This window comes from Hyaloscypha bicolor (assembly GCF_002865645.1).
Source record: "Hyaloscypha bicolor E unplaced genomic scaffold K444scaffold_10, whole genome shotgun sequence".
Classification (NCBI taxonomy): domain Eukaryota; kingdom Fungi; phylum Ascomycota; class Leotiomycetes; order Helotiales; family Hyaloscyphaceae; genus Hyaloscypha; species Hyaloscypha bicolor.
In genome coordinates this window covers 2,092,911-2,109,347 of record NW_020194512.1, presented here as the reverse complement: position 1 = coordinate 2,109,347, position 16,437 = coordinate 2,092,911, and the positions used below count along the sequence as shown (strand labels likewise).

General features: G+C 49.7%; 7 protein-coding genes across 7 annotated transcripts; 2 read left to right on the top strand and 5 right to left on the bottom strand.

The window, feature by feature from the left end:
* Positions 1–1,040: 1,040 nt before the first annotated feature.
* On the top strand, positions 1,041–2,189 carry K444DRAFT_639277 (uncharacterized protein; the record flags this gene model as incomplete). The annotated part of the gene is made up of 6 exons (XM_024884360.1): positions 1,041–1,070; positions 1,115–1,186; positions 1,240–1,342; positions 1,376–1,545; positions 1,609–2,063; positions 2,120–2,189. The coding sequence occupies 6 exons, from the start codon at positions 1,041–1,043 to the stop codon at positions 2,187–2,189; spliced, it is 900 nt and encodes a 299-aa protein (XP_024744171.1).
* A 1,852-nt stretch (positions 2,190–4,041) lies between these two features.
* K444DRAFT_516435 (uncharacterized protein) lies at positions 4,042–4,936 on the bottom strand (the record flags this gene model as incomplete). Its single annotated transcript, XM_024873685.1, has 2 exons — positions 4,042–4,577; positions 4,630–4,936. The coding sequence occupies 2 exons, from the start codon at positions 4,934–4,936 to the stop codon at positions 4,042–4,044; spliced, it is 843 nt and encodes a 280-aa protein (XP_024744170.1).
* Positions 4,937–7,682: 2,746 nt separating this feature from the next.
* K444DRAFT_606189 (uncharacterized protein) lies at positions 7,683–8,606 on the bottom strand. The gene is made up of 2 exons (XM_024878933.1): positions 8,416–8,606; positions 7,683–8,321 (listed from the first exon to the last, which is right to left on the bottom strand). The coding sequence occupies exon 2, from the start codon at positions 8,220–8,222 to the stop codon at positions 7,866–7,868; it is 357 nt and encodes a 118-aa protein (XP_024744169.1). The 5' UTR covers positions 8,223–8,321; positions 8,416–8,606; the 3' UTR covers positions 7,683–7,865.
* Positions 8,607–8,847: 241 nt separating this feature from the next.
* K444DRAFT_515199 (uncharacterized protein) lies at positions 8,848–9,849 on the bottom strand (the record flags this gene model as incomplete). The annotated part of the gene is made up of 1 exon (XM_024873574.1): positions 8,848–9,849. One exon carries the CDS (start codon positions 9,847–9,849, stop codon positions 8,848–8,850), a length of 1,002 nt encoding a protein of 333 aa, XP_024744168.1.
* Positions 9,850–10,152: 303 nt separating this feature from the next.
* On the top strand, positions 10,153–11,713 carry K444DRAFT_649291 (uncharacterized protein; the record flags this gene model as incomplete). Its single annotated transcript, XM_024885560.1, has 2 exons — positions 10,153–10,311; positions 10,368–11,713. The coding sequence occupies exons 1-2, from the start codon at positions 10,170–10,172 to the stop codon at positions 11,711–11,713; spliced, it is 1,488 nt and encodes a 495-aa protein (XP_024744167.1). The 5' UTR covers positions 10,153–10,169.
* Positions 11,714–12,147: 434 nt separating this feature from the next.
* Positions 12,148–13,074, bottom strand: K444DRAFT_623458 (membrane fusion mating protein FIG1; the record flags this gene model as incomplete). Its single annotated transcript, XM_024882285.1, has 3 exons — positions 12,148–12,520; positions 12,570–12,897; positions 12,951–13,074. 3 exons carry the CDS (start codon positions 13,072–13,074, stop codon positions 12,148–12,150), a joined length of 825 nt encoding a protein of 274 aa, XP_024744166.1.
* Positions 13,075–14,091: 1,017 nt separating this feature from the next.
* K444DRAFT_658351 (cytosolic putative serine hydroxymethyltransferase) lies at positions 14,092–16,286 on the bottom strand. The gene is made up of 4 exons (XM_024886246.1): positions 16,137–16,286; positions 16,030–16,080; positions 15,614–15,978; positions 14,092–15,563 (listed from the first exon to the last, which is right to left on the bottom strand). Exons 1-4 carry the CDS (start codon positions 16,197–16,199, stop codon positions 14,585–14,587), a joined length of 1,458 nt encoding a protein of 485 aa, XP_024744165.1. The 5' UTR covers positions 16,200–16,286; the 3' UTR covers positions 14,092–14,584.
* Positions 16,287–16,437: the final 151 nt, after the last annotated feature.

Here is a 16,437-nt window from a genome sequence, read left to right as displayed (position 1 = left end):
TCGGCCAGATTTGAATTCTGGAATTTCGAAATTGAAAATAGGCCCCGCACATTCCGTACTTTAGAGTAAGAGCATGTAAGTCTTTCAGAATGATGAGAGTCCATACAGACGATTCCCGCCCCCGTCGTCCAAAGCTCTGCTTAGAGCAGATCAACATCTGCGATCCTTCGGCTTTGAAGGACCCTTTATATTAGCCGAGTGAAACGTACCCCCCCCCCCCCCCCTTTTGCTTATTCTTAGCGATCATCGTGGAGTGGGTCTGGCAGTTGTCAAAATTCCCCGTATGGAACTGTGATCCCAGGCTAGGTCACCAGGGCTTCTTTCAGCGGCCTGCGGGCCGCAAGGATCGGCGCCAGCCGAGCCATCGCCAATGCACGTGCCAAGCTCTCGACCTCAATGGAATTGTTGTAGACGAGCTTTGGCAAACCTCTCATATACAGCCTATCTTGAGCCATGTGGATAAATGAATTTTCTAATGTGGTTTGTTGGTGTGATCAAGTTCCCATATCTATCTGACTTTTAATATCTCTTTCTGCATATCATACGTCGGAACCCGGCTTCACTATTTTTCTACCGCCATAGAACGACTGCGTACTCTAGCAGGTTTAACCTCGTGTTAATGACCGCTACCACAAACCATCTGGTAAAACGGCCCTTGGGATTAGAACTCTATTTCAAAGAGTTCAAAACCAGCATCTTGGCCCCGATAGTCAAGATGGCGATGGATATTTTTGCCGTGATCCCGCGCATTAAATAGCCTAAGTACCGTTATCTGGTGGCGGCGAGTCTGCTAGTCAATGTCTTTCTCATTGATATCTTTTCTTTGATACCTCAGCCTCGAGATTGAGTGCTTTTGGGGACACTCCCAACAACCATGGCTCCGAAGTCTTCAATCGAAAGTCCCCATCTCCACAATCTTCCGGGTCTTTTATCTCGCAACCTTCACATCCACCTTCAAAAGCCGACCAGCTCTCGAAACCCTCGAAACCTCCATTGCCTATAATGGAGTCAGGGCCTCTAGTGGTCTCGCATTATTCAAAATGAACGACTTGTACTTCATTGGGAATTACGTCGGATGGTCACTCAAAAGGGTCCGCAACGAGACAAGCACCAGCCGGGACTGGTCTTCATGTGTGACAACAATTTTGGGGGAATTGGCAACATTCGCAACTTTATCTTCACATGTGTTCGATACGAATTCGATGCTGGAGCTACTGACATCATCCCCCCAAAATCCAGCGACATTCAGTAGCCAACTTGGCAAACATCTTCACCACTTCGCTTCAGCCCTTCGACTACTTCTTCGATGAACAACACTTCCGTTATGCTTTAGGAACGCATTGTCCGCGATTAACTATATAAAATACAACGGAAGATATCCCAAACTCGCAGAACAAGACGGCGATCAAGGAGTTCTACCCAAAGGAGTTGAACAATCCGGACGGAGGCGATACCCGAGGCAGGAACAGACATCTGGACATGTACAGAACGAAGTTCGACAGATGGCTCAGCGGCACGAACCGTGCTCCGCGAGTAGAAAAGCCGGTGACTATTTGATTTAAATGGGCGACGTCCATCGAATGGCCAGCCTACCCTGATGGACCAGAGTTTGCAGCTGCCTTTGGCGATATCTTGAGGATGCGGAAGGATATTGCTGACCTCGCTGCTGTGGCATTGACGGAGATATCCAAATTTGCTGATTTTGATCACTCTGTGGAGGAGGTTCCAACGCTGAAAGCCCCCTATCTTGGGGTGCACCTCCGCTCCGAAAGCGACGCTCTCGATTTTTGGCTGGACTTCCATTCACAAACTAGTGGATACCTGGAAGCCGCGAATAACACAAATCTCAAGCATGCATATCTTGCGTGTGGGAACGCTACCGAAAGCCACAGATTCGCAGAGGAGGCCTGGAGTCAGCTCCACTTAAGCGTTGCCTCCAAGCTGGATTTGTTGAAAGGGGACGATCTCAAGAGGTTTCAGGCATTGAGCTGGGATCAGCAAGCTCTTATTGATTTCTTGGTGCTGAGTAAGAGCACGCATTTCATTGGGTGTTCGTTCTCGTCGTTCACGATGAACATGCATTCAAACGCTATCTAATGACTGGTGGTATCATGACGAGGCAGTGGCAGTCTCCTGGAGATGCGTATTCGACGCTCGTGGGGCGATTTGGCAAGTGGTGGGGTGATTGAATGTTCATGCACGAATGCACGCGGCCTTGACAGTCGACTTGGATGTTCAATATAATTTTTTTTGAGTTGGCCTCTGGGCTAGAATTCTTCTTCGGACGAAAGCTGGCGAATTGTAGCTGGGGATCCGTAGATTGGACTCGAAGAGAATTCCCGGAGACTTTCGAAGAGAACTGGCCATGGCGTTGGATATATTTTGCCACATCGGCAGCCGTCCATTGATCCATAGATCTTGTGTTGAACAAGGCAAGCTGATATCCAGACGTGAAAGAAATGGAGGCATGTACCTGGCGTCGGGGCAAGAGAGGACAGGTCACCAGCACCTCATAGCTCGAGGGGGGTGCATCAAAGATAGATAGAAAACTAGCAGTACTGGCTTTACAATAACCAAAATAACAACGTCATACGCCTCGGTCTGAATCCCCGCTCCAAGCAAACTCTGAACAGTTTCACAGCCTTGATTTATTCACTCATGAAACAACAAAAGTCTGCTTGTTGACAGCCGCGCCGCTTTACGCGCCGCATGTTCGAGTTTACATGAAGCATGACGTGAGGCGGTAGGGCTACTTAACCCGTTCCTTCCTCTTCCTCTCGTCCCACAACACAAAAGCATTTCCGAATCCCACCCTCCAGATCTTGCGTTATGTCCAGCCCCCGACCACAGAGCGACAATTATCGATAATCCTCTCTTCTATTCAGCAATCACTCACGTCGATTCGTCGAAGAAGAAGATAGCCGGTCAAGCTCGACCTTAGGAAGTGGACGTGCTCTGGAGACGTCGTTCACTTTCGCGTGTTTCTTCTACAACCGTCGACCGTCTTCAAAACTTCGTCATCGAACGCTCAGGGAGCTGGATTTGGGAGTAGGATTTGGGAGTAGAAGTCTGCATTGAGAGGACTAAGGTATTTTCTTGTTCAGTGCGAGCCGCAGAGGCCTCGTTCCACTTTCCCCGTGTCATCAGAACACAAACCCTGACCTCACGACCTTGTCTCCTGCAGCTGAGAGGGCATCTCGGCAGAATTCTGCTTATGAGGAGTCATTCACCCCCCCTTGTTTATCTCTCTGCATGGAATGGAGGTCAAGTATTGGTTTGAACGATCGCTATGCCAAGAGCCTTCGACGAAGAGTAAACGAATAAACCGACCGTGTCAAGAATTAAGAAGATGGGACAAGGTCCTCCTCCATGCGAAAAGAAAAGAGCTCCTTGAGCCAGCTACAAGCACACACAAGGCCCATCGCGCGAGTGCAGGTACAATCAAGAAAATTTCTTGGTCTATATGATACAATTGATTTCCATATTTCCTCATTACATCGGATTGATACTATTTCAATATAACCCTCAGTAGATCACTCCCATTCCATTATCTGCCTGCCACAGATAAGTCTAGAGTACACGAGTCTCCAAGCCAGCCAAAAGACTTCGAAGAATACCAAGAGGTTGAGGTTGTGGTGGTCGCTGGCTTCCACCTCCAATCGTCAATCGGTGTCGGAGTCGACCCAGAAGCCTGGGTTCAAGAGAGTTCGATAACGATGATGGTTCCAGCGCGATGGCAGCGATGCCCGAAAAGCAAAATTCTCTGAAAGGACAGGACGGTGTAAAGCGTATCATTTTTGATGTTGAGGAAAAAATAACCCTTGAGACAAAGAGTATGGGAGTCATATCTTCATCTACGCCACACCTATACACAGAACACCGAGGGCCATAAACACAGAGGGAGCCCAAATCAGACCAGTCGAGGACCAACATCCGTGAACGCCGTAATGATGGAAGAGATGCTAAGGGATATAGGAACTCGTTGTCGGTGCTTGCTTCTTAGGCGTTGGTAACCTAGAGAGCTTCTGTTAGTAACCGAACTCAAGCGGGATCGGTATGAACTACCTTGAGGATTCTCCTCGAGTAGTCTTGGTTATCGGCAATGCTGCCGTCGCTCATCCTTCGCTGAGCCATGACGGCCGGGTCGAGACGCATGTCGGATAAAGTAGAGGCACCAGCGCTGCTGCTTGGGTGCTTCCCACCTTGTGTGAACTGGTTTATGGCGGCGTTCCGTCTATACTCCTCCTCGACCTCACGCCTCTTCTTGTTTCGGAGGAAAAGGAACACCCCTCCAGCGATTGCTGCAATAGCGATGAGTCCAACAACAACACCTGCAGCAATTCCAGCCTTGCTCGGACCGCCTGACGACGATTTACCCGTGGCGGTAGCGGTTGGGGTGACGTAGACGGTTTGTCCGTTCACAACAGTAACAACTGATTGGGTCGTCGACGCTGTATGTGAAGGGGTTGTTACGGTGGTACTTGAAGGTGTGGTTCCGTCGTCATTGATGTTAGAGACAGTGCCTTGAAGGCTGTCACTTAGGAGATACACAGAAGTGTATTTTGAACCACCACCACCTGTAATCAAATTAACTGACTGGACAGTATTATGGAATCGGGACACTCATACACTTGTCAGCAGGGAAGCCCGGGCATCCTGTGTTGCAGGATGAATTGGCAACCTGGGTATCGACAGGCGGTATTGTTGTGCCACAGTAACACCACGTCGAATTGGTCAATCCGAAGACCGTGGAGCCATTAGCAAGACACAGCTTACTGCAAGAACCTTTGGAAGTGTAAATGTCTGTGGTGCCTGCGACTTTCAAGCCGAGAGTTGACGAGAAACATCCTTGAGCTGGCAGATTGTCGTCAGTGGCATTCGACACAGCGACAAAAAGAGTGGCCGCAACGAGGGCGAGGGAAGATATCGACTTCATCGTGTATATATGGCCGGGGAAAATTGTGGCCGTGGCCTCGAGGTCGAAGAAAGGGACGCTCTAGGGTCCGAAGGGGTTCGAGATTCGGTCTTGTCGGGTCGTTCAGGTGAAAACGCGGTCGATGTATCCTCTCTTCTCCACGCAGATCCTCAACAGTACTTTGAACTGAACGAATGTTAGAGGATCAAGGGATCCTTTGACTTGTAGTGGCCGGTGACGATTCTGCTTGGATGATCGATGGGGCCCTTCGTTTCGAGTTTCGTTTGTTCGTTTGGTCGAAACGCAAACCCTGGTTGTTGATGGAGGTGTTTGGAATTCACGGGCGGTTCGACAGGAATGAAGGTTGGGATAGGGGGTGAAAATGTTCGGCCTTAACGAGTGTGCCTGTGTCTGAAGAATGGGTTATAGAAAGAGAATGGAAGTCATCGAAAGCGATGATACAATGACCAAGCAATGGGGGGGGGGAGGTAGGTGGTGTGATGGCGGTGGAGGTGGAATGCAGCCAGAGAGAGAGAACGAGGTGGGCTTGCAGGCGGGAAGGGAGGGAGGAGAAGACACAACGGGTGTGGTGTTGGGTGGGTGGGTCGGTGGTGGTTGTGGTTGTGGTGGTCAAATTGTCAACGGTGGTTGGTCGGTGGGAGTGGGACAGGAGACCCGCGCGATTGACGGCAGTGGGTCCTGGGAAATTGCGGTGATGAGTGTCCCCTTGCGAGGGGACCAGGAACAGTGGTTTGATTGGCCAGGCCATGACGACTCGCGGCCGGGCTAGCTGAGAGGGGACGAAAGGGGGGCATTGGAGAAATTCAGGCAAAAGCTGGCCCAAACGACCCCGACGAATCACGTCCCGGCCGTCTGATCTCGGATCTATTCTCTTCTCAGGCAGGGCAGGCAGTCAGGACTCAGGGCAGAGGGCACGCAAGCAGGGCCGACAAGCAGGAGGGCAGGCAGGCAGGCTTCATCCATGGCCGCTCACCGGTGCTTGTCCTGACTCCTGATGCTTCATTGTTCCGCCAATAGTTCCAAAACTGTTCTGTCGAGTGCCGAGCCTGGCGATTGCTTGCAGATACAGAACTACTGGTACTGTGCTGAGACTGAGATAACCATAAATAACCTGCTTTGGCAAGTTGCTGCAAAGCTCAAACCACTTTCCTGCCGAGATTTTCGCGGATCAGCGCAGTTGCTGGGCTGCCGAGTCCGCCCTCCCGAAACGAGAGGCGACGATCGTCGATGCCCCCCATCAACAAACTCTGCTCCGCACAAACTGCCAGAATTGGATGAATTATGTCACTTCTTACTTATGCAAGGCGACCTAGCCGCTTTCGTCGATCTTGCAGGGTGCTGCCTCACCATGTCTGGCAACTTGGCAAGGCACACGCGACTTCCCGCTCTCTCTGTTGGCAGAGCAAACGGGCATGCCCCTGCCAGAGGGCGCAGTACTTCAACAAGAGCCTCGAGATCCCAGCTGGCTGCTGGCCTTATGCTTTGTTGAACTCAATAATTCAGACGCGTGAGCACTGAGGAGAAATCCGAGTCCTCGCAAACCCCGCAAAGCTACTGTAAGTAAGAAGACGCGACAACGAACGGGAGTTCCTTGTTCGGGTGCGCTGCAGCAACTCAATCCCCAATACGAATGCACGCATGTGTTGGCCATCCAAAATCAAGGGCCACCGACGAGCATGAGCGAGTCACCAAGGACCTCTCACGGCGACTCGGTGAGAGCCTGAAAGATGATGGAGGTGATCCAAAATCATCCCGTGTTTGCAGCCCCCCTCGAGGATCACTCTCCTCTACGATGCCCACGTTGCACAAGTCATCAAGCATCCAAGTCGCCCAGGCAGTGACTCGTCTCATCTACCAGCACAGCCTCAAACAATGTGGAATGTCCTCCGAAGTTTCGGAACGAAAAAGGGCTTTTCTCGGGCGTGCGAGGGTAAGACAAAATCAATCCTTCGCAGATACGAACTCTATTTTTGCTCTGAGAAAGTCTCAAGGACAATTGGCTCGGCGAAATACTTTGCTACCTCTCACATGCATTGCTGTGTTCTCTGGATTGGTCACGAACTCGAGAAGCCCTCACCGCTCGACAGACCATACTGTCACCACGCTCACGTGCTTTCATTCTTCGCATTGGTCTTCCGCAAGTCCAAGTACCGCATGAAGATGTCGGCTGATTTGTTGAAAATCATGGACGGCAGAAAGCCTTGGATAACCTGTGAATGTTCGGGTGCGGCTGATCTTCTGTTTCAAAGCACGCAGACACAGATCAAGGGCTCGGATTTTGGCGTCGACGACCACAGGTGCCAAGACGGTTTCAAAAACAATATGAGATGCTCATAGTAACGTCGTCCTACCTACAGTGGACATTCATGCCTTCTGCTACACAGCCACCACTATCAACGACCCTGTGCTAGGGATGGATTTCCTGTGTCGTCGTAATACAGCATATGCTCGTCTAGCTTGGAGTTCTTTGCTCTTTCAAGAAAGCCCTTGTTTTACCTCCTTTCGAGGCTCTGGTCTGGCCTTGGATGTCCCCGCATGTCGTCTTGGTAATTTTCTCCTGGATTCGTGGACCTTGACGGCTCAGCCCAAGGGTTAACTCGTTACAATCTTCATGACAAATTCGCCATGTAGGTATTTCTTTGGTGCGAGTCGACACATTCTATTTGGAGCCGTCTCGAGACAGATTTACAAATACGGAGTTTAACTGCGATGGAGTGAGAATCACTATTTTAAGACCAAGGATCTACGAACCATCTCCGTTCATCATTCTCATCATTCCTTCTATTTTGTTATACTCAGCAACATATCTATGCGAATCACTACATGTTCACGGTAATCACTCACTCAACCCGAAATTCCTCTCTATCGAATGTATCAAGTTTCACGGCTACTTTCTCGTCAAGAACGTTTAAAAGTTCCTCACACCTCTCTACCAGTACCTCCCCACAACTCCATCATCGTCATCCTCGCCTTCACCCTCTCCATCCCACTCCTCCCAAAGCTCCCATGCACCTCCACCATTCGCGCCAAACTGCCGTCTCTCTCCCATGTTAGGTCTTCTCTCTGCCCCATATTTTCTCCTATTCCTCCTCGCTTGCTTCCCTCTCTGTTCTGCCTCTGCCTGGTCTTCGAGTCTGTAGATTTTGGCTTGCCATTGTTGGCTGCTTTTGATTTCTGCGGGGAAGGTGGACAGGGGCGGTGATGGCTTGGAGGAAGGGGAAGTGATGGGGAGCGCGGTGTGGTCGCCTGGGGAGTGAGACGAAGCGCGGAGTGGGGAGCAGACCATTCTGAGAAAATACCTTGCGGCTGTGTGTGTTTCGTTAAAGATACTTTATGCTCGAGGTCCGCGCTTGTATTTGTTGATTTCGGTTTCTTGTCTGTGGCTCTTCGAAGAGGTAGTGCAAGTTAAGGAACCGGAATAGCAAGGACAAAGGGCAGTATTTGTAGCCTTTGATGTGATCAACGGACGAGACACTCACTGTGGATCGCACAATCACATGTTATCCTGTTCTGAATGAAGGGCCTGGCGGGGTCGTGTACGTGAATCTTCGAGAATTTGAGCGACTTCTAGGTTGAATTTGACCTTTTCAAGCTTTTGATATAATTTTATTCATCTCTTGATCTACTTCCTGAACTTGAACATGTTCATTCCCCTGGATATGGACTTTAGTCGTTTGAGGTGTGCTTCTCGTAGATTTCGATATTCGCAGGTTTTGACGTCCTTTTAGGCCATATTACCCTGACTCAAATCAACTTGATCGCCTTGTATTTGTGTCTCTCCTGACGTAGGCATACCCGCCAGCCATCTTATAAGATTCTGCCTGCTCCCCGCCGTGCTTTGGATCTCTCTTCATAGACTGAGCCATGATCTACGCTCACTCCAAGTTATCTTCCAATATAATCGGCTCACTTCATCCATCAGCTCTCCGTTGGCCTCGATGATATGGCGAATATCGGTGTCCACCTCGCGGCGTCGAATGTGATCGTCGTTCCCTTCCTCTATATGCTCCACGATGGCTGGGCACTCTCCGCCGTTCCGGGGTAGATTCGGTATGAGTACTAGACTCTCCTTTCCTCACCTCAGGCTCGCCATATTGCACATGCCTATCCCAGTCCTCCAAGTTCACATACGGACTTCTCAACCAAGCCCTCAACTCATGCAAGAACAAGACTGTATTCTCCCTCCCCAGAAAGTCCTTCAGCATCTCTTCTGCCTGGCCACCACTCCCTTGAATATCCACCGTCTTCAATATCGCCACAATATACTCCAGCAGAAACTCGACGTTATTCGCCCGCCTGTCCGATCCGGACGCATTATCAGGATTTAAAAACTCAAAGACTTGAAGCTCTCGACGTATCCATTTGCGCGCTCGGGAAACGAGTTCGGTGTCGCTAGTGAAGAGCGCAGGCGTCAGATCTCTAAACCGAGAGACTCGGTTTGTTCCAACGTGTAAAGAGTAGAGTTTGTTCCTGTAGATATGTCTGCGGCGGAGGAGGGCTTCGTCTGCTGTTACCAGAGGTCTTGCTTCATGTTCTCTTCTTGGGCGAAATGGCCTTCTCCCTCGATGGTCGAAGTGCTGCAATCTCGAAGCATTCGACGCAGGCTGTGTTGTACTCTTCGGAGCGGGGACATCATAAGTCTTGAACGTTTGATCGTCGTTGATCTCGTATCGAACAGTCTTGACTTCGGCTTTGCATAGCGGACAAGACGGCTGCTCTTCTAGCCAACTTATCAGGCATAAGAAGTCGAAGCTGTCGTGCTTGCACGGCTGAGCGGCAGCTTGCTCTGAGATGCGCTCGAGGCAGATGACGCAGCAGCTCTCTTCCGCATTTGTGGGTTCTTGTCGAGAAGAGATCTCGGCGAGGGTGGTCTGGAGGATCTTGGACCGTGCATTCAAATCTTCAGGGTCCATGAAGAGAGAGGATGTCTACCATGAGGTCGTGGAGATGGCGTTGGAAGAGGGTGTGTTTTTCCTGGTGGCGTTCACCCCTGCTTATCTTAGCTTCTTTTCTTATCGGCTTCCGTGAGCGCGAACGCGTCCCAGAATTTGACATACGCGCCGCTGAAAGCATTTCCTGGAATATTACGAAGGACTGTGAATAATTCATGACTACAACCCACGACCTTTAGGAATTGAGTCCAGAACGAATTCGCAACATAAGTCTCCCTTTCAGTGTTGCATCAACACGACAAATCCCCTCAGGACTCATATGAAGGGAGGGGGAATTGAAGATGGAGGTCCAGGAGCGGGAAGCACTCACAGAAAAGTCAAATGCTCTCCGAATAGAACTGAAGATATGGGAAAAGGAATTTGCGTCTGTCAACGAGGGCAAGAAAGCTTCACGAGATGACATTAAAAAGAATCCCGAAATTGGTACATTACCTCCCCTTCACTCAATCTGCGAAAGCAGTTATTGACAATTTTCATAGCAGGGAAATACAAAGAATATAATAAGATACGAGACCGACTCTCCGGAAAAGGACCGCCGACATCCCCAGCCAGCAAGGGACAAACGCCTCGAAAGCGGAAACGTGAGGACAAGGACAAATATGGCGTTTCTAAACGACCACAGGTTGCGAAGACGCCTTCCAAAGGCTCAATGCAGCCGTGGGAAGTGGATCCATATGAGTCTCCTTCCTTAATTCGAAATCTGTTCACGCCCTCGAAGAAGATTCTTGGACCAACCCCGCAGAAAGATGGGCAGGTTTTGGGGTTATTTGACCTTCTGGAGCAAAATGGGACTGGAAACTCGCCTTCAAACGTGGAGAACGACGGAAAGGTCCCGAAACCCTCTGTTCTAGCTACCCCTGGCAAGCCCAAGACAGACCAATTCGTCACAGTAAAGCATAGTCGTACACCGGCTTCAGCTTCAAAACGGTTCTTGCTGGATGCCTTTGCTACTCCACTGAAGAATCGGGACCCAAGTTCCCAAGGAGGAAACACTCCGTCTTCAGTCTCGAAACTCCATTTCTCCACGCCCTCCTTTCTTCGCCGAGATAGCCATAGGACCAAACTGCCCGTGCTTAACGAGAATGAAGAGAATCTCTTCCTTTCCCCGGAGATGGTCAGAGTGCCAAGGAAACCACTGGTGAGAGGTTTAAGCAGTATGCTTGCCGGCCTGCGGAAGATGGAAGATGAGGCAGCAGATGAAGACCTAGAAGCTCTCCGCGAAATGGAGATGGAGATGGAGGGTGGGGGCAAGCCAGCACCGAAACCAAAACCAATAACAGTGCCTTCTATTGTTCTAGTAGAAGACAGCCAGCCAGGCTTCCCACTCGGAGGGTTCGACGACGAAGCCCAATTTGATAGCGAGCCAGAAGAGCCGAAGAATCTGACCCTAGGACGCGAGGGACAGCCCTTGAAAGCGTACAAGAAGAAAGGCCAGAAGCGGACAACGAGGAAAGTCAACATGAAGCCCACACGATCGAAACCTCAGACTATGCCAGAAGCAGTACCTGAGGATAGTGATGACGAGCTGGCTGGAAATGGTGAAGCTGTCCCTGAGACACAAGTCGACGAGACTACCGGATTTGTTGACGCAAGAAATTTCGATTCAGACTCGCAGTCTGAGTACACAGCATCAGAAGGAGGGACTCGATATAGAAGACCGAATCAAGCCAAGAAAAGCAAGAGCGCCAATAAGGATGGGAAGATTAAGACTGCGGCGAGGAAAGTTAATGCAATGGCACACCAAAATTTCAAGAGATTGAAATTGCGGAATTCCGGGGCGAAAGGGGGGCCGGGTCACAATAGTCGGTTTAGAAGAAAGAGGTAACGTGTTTGATGCCTGTCACGAGAAATATGGTAATTGCACAAGTCACTTTCATGGGAACAAGTATTGGTTTGATGATGCTCATGTTTCATTCTCTTCATTCTCCTCAACTCGTGAGCTATTTTCAGATCGAGCGTCTCAACTTCTCGACCACCAAGTTCATTATTACATCCCATCATCCATCCATGTAGGTCATCTTCCATCCCCTATGTGTCTTCACAGAAAGGGATTCAATGAACAAGTTTCGAGAAATTCCCAAACCCAAGTCTGTCGCAAAACTCCGTCCCAAATGCTCTTTCTTCCCTTTATACACAATCGATTCATTGCTGATCGATTTATTTTGCGATGATCCACCACGTTTGTCGTGGCGTCCATTAATCATAATGCACGCTGAAAAGGTATCAAATTGTCCAAAGTCGTCCACCCGAACCTTTTCTCTATCCAAATGTCTCGCTCAGAACCCGGATACTTAATATCATAACCAAGAGGCCGATGGTAACGACGATCAACAATGCGAAGCTGAACCAACCAAGTACCATCGCTGTTGTTCCGACCCCACTTAGGACGCTGCCATTGCCGAAGTCTTGAGCGATGATCGAGGCTGCCACCGACGCCGTGTGCTGCCAGAGGACGGAGACAAGCACGAATATTGATGCGATGAATATGATGGCGAGCGCGATTTGCGAGACAGGTCGAGATGGGAATGGTTTGACTTCTCGTTCACTGCCCTCGGCATCTTCTTCCTCATGCCACCCTGGGAAAGTTGCGAGGAGCAGGAGGCATATGAATGCGAATATGATGGCGATGATGCTAAATCTAGTTAGAGAATGCCGAAATTGAAGATTCTGAGGGTGCTTACATTAAGTATGGGAACACGATCATATCCTTGAATTGACTTGCGAGCCAGATCAAATTCAGGGGATCTTGGTTTAGGGAGATCTCGTTCGCCAATGCCGTTGCGTTGTTGCTACACAGCCATGATCCGCCATCTGGATTGATGCAGATACCAAAGTAGCCGACTCTTGCTGCTAATATCGCAGGGCCGGCTATGTTTGCTATTGCATTATGGACGTTGAAGTCGACCTGTGCGGTTGACGGTACTGGCGAGTATGATTTGTAGTACAGTGATATGAGGAAGATGTCTGGTATGAGGGGGGATGATGACGAGCATCCTGCTAATAACAGGGCTGCAGGAATGTCAGAATAATGTCCACCTGCATGGGGTTCAATTGGAACTTACAGAGCAATATGATGGCAATTGCAATCAGTATCATGAGTACATGATGGTATCCCAAGAACGGTAGAAATCTTATCCAGCCCGTCTGAAATCTTGCCACCCGACTGACTGATGAGCCTGACGCCATTTTGATTCCTCCTATGAAACACCTTCAGATATATTGTCGAAACTGCCACTCCCGTCCTCCGGGGTTCGGAGCGACGTTGGAGTCGCAGGCCGTGGGATGCTCAGCAAAGCTGGCAGCTGTATCGAAATGTTCGAGGGCTGATCGAGGAATGCAGATGGCGTATACGGAGGAATGTGACCGTGAGTCGAAATGCGTATGTACGGGGAAAATGTAGCGGATGTGATGCACGAGTTTCCTTCGATGAACGACCTGTTAGAATCTCAACGCAACAGCAGGTGATAGAAGGGGAGGATTGAATTCGTAGCAGTTTGTAGTTTGCAGTTTGCAGTTTCCAGCTCACAAGAAAATCGTTCCTCAGCTAGTAGGAGTAGGTCGAGCAATATTGAAGGGGCTGGGTATGACTTTGCTGTTCCCAACCTTTCGGCTTTCTTAGGTCACCAGCCATCTCCTTATTGACTTGCCCCGTGGCGCCAAACTTGGTTGTCCCGGGCAACCAGCATACTGGGGTATCCAGACAGGCACGTGATCACCAATTCTCACCTGACATCGGCTACCGCCTTCCAGCTGTCTTCTGAATCACAACCTTTATTGTTCCAGTGTTCCAGGTGACATCATAAGCGCTCCAGATCTCAGTCGGTTTGTTTACTTCTGCATCTTTGCGACTGCATCGTTGAGCGCAAGTGCCAATCCGAAGTGCACGAGCGTTCGCATTAGAGCAGTGTTCGTGGATCTTAAAACAGCATCACGAATCTACGAGTTGAAGGACCAACCAGTTCCGTACAGCAAGGTCGTCGTTCTCGTGGGCCTGGGTCGATCTATTTGATATTCATGAATCGCGAACGAAACCAAATGTTGTACAAAAATGAGAGAGTTGCCAGGTTGTCATGTGACACACTCAATAAATTCAGCTTGGCATGGAATGGGCGCGAAGAAAGTTTGAGCGGGGCTTGTACCCGTTCGTACCTTCCACAAGTTACCACTGGTGGACGTGAAAGCGACTGGGCCACCCGCAAATTTGGTGTTCCTCGCTAAATTTGTTGCACAGACCAGTATAGACTAGCTAGCTCGAAGTACCTCCTATACAAATTTACCATGTGAAATACTTGGCCTAGTCGCTAGTATGGCTCAGTCGCTTTCACGAACCACGAGTGGTAACTTGTGGAAGGTACGAACGGGTATCATGAGGAAACTGTCAAACTTCTCTCCAAGTGCAAGAGACTATTTGGTGGTCAGAATGATTATACCATGGTTCCACAGAACATCGATGGCGCAAGACATGCTATTCTTGCCAGGCTATCTGACCAGACTCGACTGCACGAATACTCACTTGATGCGTGCTGAAATTGAAATTGCATTCATTCCAGTTTAAAGTAACTAGCCATGTAGAACCCATTCTACTCCATTAATATCTAGTGACTGCGTTGAAGTAGCCAAGATAAAACCGACCGTAACCGTGTGCTTTTGTTGAATACGCCCAAACACCCACCCATAAGCGAGACTCAAGAAAAATCTATGCACGCCAGCCCTCAACAGGAAGAGGGAAACTACCAGCCCAGGTAGCGATCTCCTTCTTCATCTCATTGATCTTCGAGACTTCGCCACCGGCAACCTTAGCCTTGAAGTCCTTGAGCTTGTTATCGCTCTTTGGCAGAGCACCTTGGACTTCCTTGCAGATCTTGATGCTTTGGTCGATGTATGAAACAACACGCTTAAAATCTTCCTCGCCAAAACCACGCGAGGTCATGGCTGGGGTACCAATTCGGAGACCGCATGGTGTGAGGGCTGACTTATCACCTGGGATCGAGTTCTTATTGCAAGCGATGTTGACTTGCTCTAAGACCGCCTCAACGCGTGCACCATCAAGAGCTTGGGGGCGAAGGTCGAGGAGTACCATGTGGGAATCAGTTCCATCAGCTACAAGCTTGTAACCGAGCCTCTGGAATTCAACCTCGAGAGCTTTGGCGTTCTTAACGACTTGCTCCTGGTATTGCTTGAACTCGGGAGTAGTTGCTTGCTTAAGAGCGACGGCGAGAGCGGTAATGGTATGGTTGTGGGGTCCACCCTGATGACCTGGGAAAACAGAGAAGTTGATGGGGCCCTCCAGATCGTACAATGTCTCCTTGCCAGTTTTGGCATCGGTCTTGCGGACACCCTTGCGGAAGAAGATCATGGCACCTCGAGGACCACGGAGAGACTTGTGTGTAGTCGTGGTGACAATATCGGCATGCTCGAAGGGGCTCGGAATAACACCAGCAGCAATAAGACCAGAGATGTGGGCCATATCAACCACCAAGTATGCGCCAACCAGATCAGCGATTTTTCTCATGCGGGCATAGTCGATCAGACGGCAGTAGGCAGATGTTCCAGCAACAAGAACCTTGGGTCTGTACATCAATGCATTCTCCTCCAGCTTATCGTAGTCAATGATGCCAGTCTCCAAGTTTACTCGATATGGGAAAGTTTCGAAGTAGGTCGAGACCGCAGAAATTCTTGGCCGGGTTAACTCTTTAACTCTTTGCTGGGGAGAAAATCAGCTTACTTTCTCTGAGGAGTCTGGTAACCGTGACTCAAATGTCCACCATGGGGCAGATCAAGACCCATGAGTCTCTCATGGGGTTTCATGATTGCTTGATAGACCTGGAGGTTGGCAGGGCTGCCACTCAAACACTGAACATTGACACCCCATTTCTCGGAATCCAAATGGAAAGCCTTGAGAGCACGAGTCTGGCAAGTCAACTCAATTGAGTCGATGTGTTGATTTCCACCATAATATCTTGCACCGGGGTAGCCCTCGGAGTATTTGTTGGACATGGGCGATCCCAATGCATCGAAGACGGCACGCGAGGTAACATTCTCGGAGGCGATGAGGATGATGGATTCTCGTTGACGCTGAATCTCAAGTTTCTGGATCTTGTTAGAACACGCAGCAGTGCCGGAGTAGCACCACGTGCTTACCATAATCTCAGCAATTTCAGGGTCCGTCTCAACCAGGGACTTCTCCAACATCTGGAGTCGGTGAGTCAGTATGCGCCAGGTGGGGTGGTCGACCATAAATAGCTTACATCCTTGTGCTCCTCTGAGAGAGCATAGGTGTGCTTGACACCGTTTTCGCCGTTCGAAACCATGATTACAGGTAGGAGGTGTAATTGGGGTTGGTATGCTAGAAGCGATTGTAGAATGGTTGTGCTTATTGAAGAGTGCGAAGGGGTTCAAATTTTTTTTTGGTGTATCCTCCGTAGCGCGGGGTTTTGAACCGGGATGGCACCGCTCTAGGCGGGGTCAGTCCACCTGCATCATCTCCTTGAAAATCCTCCAGCACCCTAGAAATCTCTACATAAGGTAGCTCAAAGTCACCGTAGAAAG